The following is a 5,661-nucleotide window of genomic DNA, read 5'->3' as shown; positions in this document are numbered from 1 at the left end:
GACTCTCTTGACTTAAACTCAACAGTTGTTGTAGTATTTTAATTTTTTATACTAGTAAAGGTTTCTTGATTGTCTTTATTTTCAAGATAATGTTTAATGGAATATATTGTTCAATTTTTAACATTTTTATTTTTTGTTTTATACTGTAAACGTTTGAATTGTAGTAATTTAATAAAAAATTAAAAATGTTTAGTGCCTACAATCTTCGTGCAGGGTTTATCAAGGGGTGGGTTTAATTTTTCAATGATTATGAAATTTAATAGATATAAATATTTCTATTACAACTGTTTCAAAACAAAAGTCAGAGAGTAAAACAAAAAAGCATTAATGTAACGAAAATACAAATATAACAAAGTCAACATGACAAATAATACTTTCCATTGCACAATATTTTGAAAATTTAGTCACAGTGCAAATAGTGTAAACAATCGATAAAAAACTTTTTAACAGTAAAATAATAAAAAATCTTCTACGGCAATAACTGTTTCAGAAGAAAAGTCAAGACATTCAAACCAATAAAATCAGCCAGTGACAAGGTATTGACAGGATTTTGTTCAGAAACTGTCACATATTGAATTTTTTGTTTGCAACTCTTTGCTCTTTGTGGGGTAAACCTGTTTATGTGAATTTGCCACAGTGGTTGACCAATTTACCACACTAATGACACGGCCTCTGTCATATTTACCACACAGAGTGGTTCAGGAACACATAGACGAGAACACACCCAATTCTGACATTTGTTTTTCCGTCAGAAACAGATTAGCGTTATTTTCTTGTATTCACTCGTTTGTCATGTATTTAGGAATGTCTTGTTTTGTCATTCATGATCTCATTTGTCGTGTATTTTCTAGTTCATGTTTATTTTGTGGTTTTAAAGTTTATTTTCTCTGTAGTTTGTCATTTTTCTTGCGTATTTTGACATTTATCATGTATTTCTTATTGTATTCTCATTTGTCACGTTGTGATATATTTCCCGATGTGTCGTGTATTTTTCCGTTAAAGCTTTCGGTTATTTCGTCAATGGCAAAATGTGATTCGGTCGCGCTTGTAGATCAACCAATGGGTGAGAAGCCAGTTTGACCCCGCCCCCTCGTTTGAGTCCTTTTCGCTGTGAAAACATACAATATATGGAAAATTTATATTTAGTTATCCTGCAAATTCCTGCAGATTCCTGCGTGCATTTCGGCCTTTGTTTTTCTTCTGTCGGACTCACCAAAAACACCAAGAAACTAGCCACGAAGCGCAATTATGGCCACGGCCGCGTCGCACAGTGAAGACGTGAGGAAGGAGCTGACTTGCGCCATCTGCTTGGATTTCTTCCACGATCCGGTCATCCTCAAATGCGGACACAATTATTGCCGCTATTGCATCTGCCTGCACTGGGACGAGAATAGCTTGGACTACGGCTACCAGTGTCCGCAGTGTCGAACGATTTTCAACAAAAGGACCTTCACCAAGAACTACCTGGTGCAGAACCTGGTCTCCAAAATGGAAAACCTGGTTTTGGCCCCTGCCCCCCGCAAAGCCCCCAAGACAGAAGACCAGTGCGAGTTTCACGGCGAAGACCTCAAGTTGTATTGCCAGACGGACAAGAGGGCCATTTGTGTGGTATGCCGGGAGTCGCGGGTACACAGATATCACCAAGTGGCTCCCATCTCTGAAGTCGTCCAAGAAATGAAGGAGGAGTTGAGACTGCGCCTGAGGTCCCTCAACGCTTTGAAGGCGGACTGCGTGGAAGTCATGGGATCGGACGAACGCACCAAAAGCGACGTGACGATGAAGAAGCAGCGGCTGAGAGATAAGGTGGAGGCGGACGTGGGGGCCCTGGTGGAGTTCCTGCTGGACCAGAAAAACGCCCTGTTGGACAGTTTGGAAGCGGAAGGGGAGGGGGTCCTGGCGGCGCTGGAGCGCAACGTGGAGAGAGTGAGCGCAAAGGCGGCCCAGGCCACCGGCTGCATCGCCGACATCAACCGGCATCTCAACGGCCAAACCGATTTCAAGAACCTGGCTCAAATCATCAATAATTCTTCGCTGGAGATGTACGACAACGTTGAGCCCGTGGAAAACCGCGACCATTTCACCGATTTCTCGGGACCTTTTCAGCTCATCATGTGGAAGAAGATGATGCACGTGCTGCACACCATGCCCCAGAACCTGACCCTGGACCCGGACACGGCGCACCTCAACCTGCAGATCTCGGACTTCAACACCAAGCTGGAGGAGGTGCGGGTCCGCGGCCAGGACCCCGACCTGCCCTTGCGCTTCACCCGCTTCTGCGGCGTTTTGGCCACGGCGCAATACTTTGGCGGGCAGCACTACTGGGAAGTGGACGTGCGCGACAAATCAGTATGAAAAACTGAGGACGACTCTGAACGAGATGGAAGAGAAAGGAATTATTCAGAAGTCGACTAGCGACTATGCATCTGCGCTTGTTCTCATATGGAAGCGGAATGGAGAACTAAGTCTGACGCTGCTATGCATGGAAGTGATGTATGCCCTGATTTACCTGACGCGGTTGAAGACAGTGATGTCCGTACAGTAAACTGGGTGATACAGGCAGGTGAAGAGCAAGTTCATCCAGAGGTAGAGGATAACTCACTAGACAGCAGATCTGATGCCCAGTCCGACTCTCGCAGTGTTGATACATCCAGCCGAGGAAGTCAGCACATCCCCGAACAAGATGTTGACCATACTTCAAGTGACAATACGGAAAGCCCATCACAGTGCTCTGAAAACATGATCCCTTTGGGTATGGGTCTCCCAGACGAGACCCCATTGAACACTGACCATCTGGACGCAGACTCCCCTGATACTGACTGTTTAGACTTGACTGCCCCAGACCTTCAAGCTCAGGTTATTTGTGCTCAACCTAACCGTTATGGTCTTAGGGTCCGCCAGTCCATCAGGCCTCCTAGTCGTCTTATTTGTCAGATGAATGACCATGTGGTAGGTGACAATCATCTGTCCGCAATATCTGCAAGTTCCTAGTTTAAGTTCAGTAGAGATGCACTTTCAGTTTGAGTAACAAAGCTTGAGTAAGAAACAAGAATTGTGCCTATGTGAGCACTTACAACTACAGGAACAATGTTTGATATTTCAGAGATGTAACAGGCATCTTTGAGTCTGTGCTTAGTTAGGAGTTTGCTCGCCTCCTTTCTTTTCACACTCCTTTTTGGGAGAGTTTTAGAACTGACATGCACTTCAGTTTGTTCCTTGTAATACTGTACCAGTTTTCGTGTCCTCTTTTTCATCAGTATTTGCCTTTTTGGCATGTGATTTTTTTTCTGTTTAGTGTAGCACTCCCATATTTAGCAGAATTTCAGGGGGGTGTATGTAACGGGTGTAATAATAACTTTTATTTTATTGAAATTCCTGCTAAAATATGTGTATAGTTTTTGGTAAATGTCCTGCAATGCTGAGTCCAACAGTGCCATCTGCTGGTATGGGGTGGGGTTTGGTTTTGGCTTCTAACATGTGACCAGGAGGCGGGGTTTTGTCAGTTTAACCAGAGTACTACAAAGAGATCAAAGAGATCAAACCCAGCAGAAAAAGCTAATGTTGTGACTCATCCATTTGCAGAACTGTAATAATAAAAACCTCATCATCCAGTCCAGCGTGAATGTGGATCTTTGGTGGGACACGTACAACGCGGTTACATAGATCAAAGCGGCGCTGCCACGAGCGGCTGCCTTTTCCAGCAGCTGCCCAACTGTTTTATTGTCTGCTCCTATCTTCGGTGTTTTTTCTTCCCGTTTTGACAACTACACTATGGATTACTTCTATCCTATGGACATGGGTTTTAACGCACAAGAAATGCGTGTATTTCAACTCCTTGCCCTGAGGAATTCTCGTGCCGGCGTGATGAAGGGGCCCATGGTGGAAGAAAAGCCGAAGCTAGCGAAGCGGCTAGCGGCGTTATAAGTCTTCGGTACCATCCGTAATCATGGTAAATGCGAACTCACGACCAAATAGGATCATCGAGTGCTTTTTGAAAACATCGAAGCGCACAGGGAGCGCAGTTGCTGTGTTTTGCGGAAACGTGGCTCACGTTTAGCATTCCGGACGCTAACGTGTAGCCACCCGGAGCCACCTGGAGAAATCCGGCTTCAACGTCGCTAAACAGAGACATGAAAGCCGGGGGGAATCGGAGAGGAGGCGGACTTGCTAACACGAGGTGGTGTATCCCTGGATTTTCACAAAGAAAAGATTTCCATCTGCCGCAGGAATGTCGAACTTTTGGACTGGCGTGACGTCATCCACTCCGCTACAAGCACCCTCGGGCATCATGTTAATCTGTTAATAAACAACGGGGTAGACTGCTGGAAGTGTGAATTTCCCTACGGGGATGAATAAAGTATATATCTATCTATCTATCTATCTATCTATCTATATTTAGCTTCTGAGAGGGGCGGGTGTGTAGATTTGGCTGTCAGTTCTACCAGGTAGCAAGATGCAGCAGCAGGCCAGGTAGAGGAAAGTGCTATGTATGACTGTCTGTCACACAAACAGGCATATAATAGCCGAGGGCAGTGGGTTAAAGACAAAAGAACTGCGCTAGGTTTACATAGAAGCGGCGCTTTTATGAAATTGGTGAGGGGGTGAAGAATGAATTTTTAGGACAACAGTATCGACCCTATCCAAGTACTAGCTTATTGTCTATAATATTTGGTTAATCTGCCCACCGCCTAATCAAGACCAGGGATGGTTTTTGAGACATCTTGGCAATGAGTCATTTCAAAGAATTTTAATTCATCATAAAACCATACAAGAAATTGCAAAGTGAGGGTGTAAATGTGATGACTTCTCAGAAGAAAAAAACTCACATTTGTTTTCCAACTCAATACTAAATTACTCTTTTCTTTCTTAACCTTATCCCTTATATTATCTCTTCATTTAATTACTTAAACAGTAATCATCAGGTGGAACATCTCAGGATACCAAGAGGTGTAAAATCTGAGACTAATTCCCAATTTCCTATCCGATGAAATGCTGCGTATTTGACTCGACTGGAGAATGCTGCCGCTTATCAATTCTAATTAAGTTTTCATTTCAGCTCGTTAGCGCCGGGAAAGGAGCCTTGCATGTGTGAAAATGGAGGTGGACTACCAATTAAATGTTTAATAGAGAAAACGGGAAGCTCTGAACTGATGAGAAAAGAGACGCTTTTCACATGCATGGGCCTGTAAAGATTAGCGGCAGAGGACTAAGACTAAAAAGCTGTCGTTAGTTTTTAAAGTGTTGAACAATTGTTCAATGCAGTAGTGGGCCGTGCATTTCGCCCATACGCATTTAGTAGTGCTCCGTCTGAATCAATCATACCTTTAATAATTATTTTCTGACTATAAAAGGTCACTGCAGTTAAAGCTGCAACACATATCGGAAAAAGCGTCAATCTTTAACCTCAGGAATTACACTATTGTTTCAACACATTTTACTCACCCTTTTGAGACTGATATTTCCATCTTCACCCCTTCGCCATCATAGTTTGAGAAAGCCCTGAGGTTCCTCGAGGCCTGTGAGCAGCGATTGACTTTCCAACTCAGAACCTGATTGGCTAAACTAACACCCTTATAGAACACTAATGTTAAGCTTCTAGGCCTGCAATTATCATTCTGAAGGCTTCCAGGAGGATTTCTTAACCTGAAAACAAGCAAGGGCTGA

General features: G+C 43.7%; 1 protein-coding gene across 1 annotated transcript; it reads left to right on the top strand.

Moving 5' to 3' along the window:
- The first annotated feature begins 1,155 nt into the window (after window positions 1–1,155).
- LOC148374591 (zinc-binding protein A33-like) lies at window positions 1,156–2,352 on the top strand. The gene has a single exon (XM_088330427.1). It carries the CDS (start codon window positions 1,249–1,251, stop codon window positions 2,350–2,352), a length of 1,104 nt encoding a protein of 367 aa, XP_088186553.1. The 5' UTR covers window positions 1,156–1,248.
- The last annotated feature ends 3,309 nt before the right edge of the window (window positions 2,353–5,661 follow it).

The sequence above is a fragment of the Urocampus carinirostris genome, chromosome 1 (assembly GCF_059441175.1).
Source record: "Urocampus carinirostris isolate Australia breed hairy pipefish chromosome 1, RoL_Ucar_1.0, whole genome shotgun sequence".
In the NCBI taxonomy this organism is placed as follows: domain Eukaryota; kingdom Metazoa; phylum Chordata; class Actinopteri; order Syngnathiformes; family Syngnathidae; genus Urocampus; species Urocampus carinirostris.
This window is presented reverse-complemented; position numbering and strand designations above follow the sequence as displayed.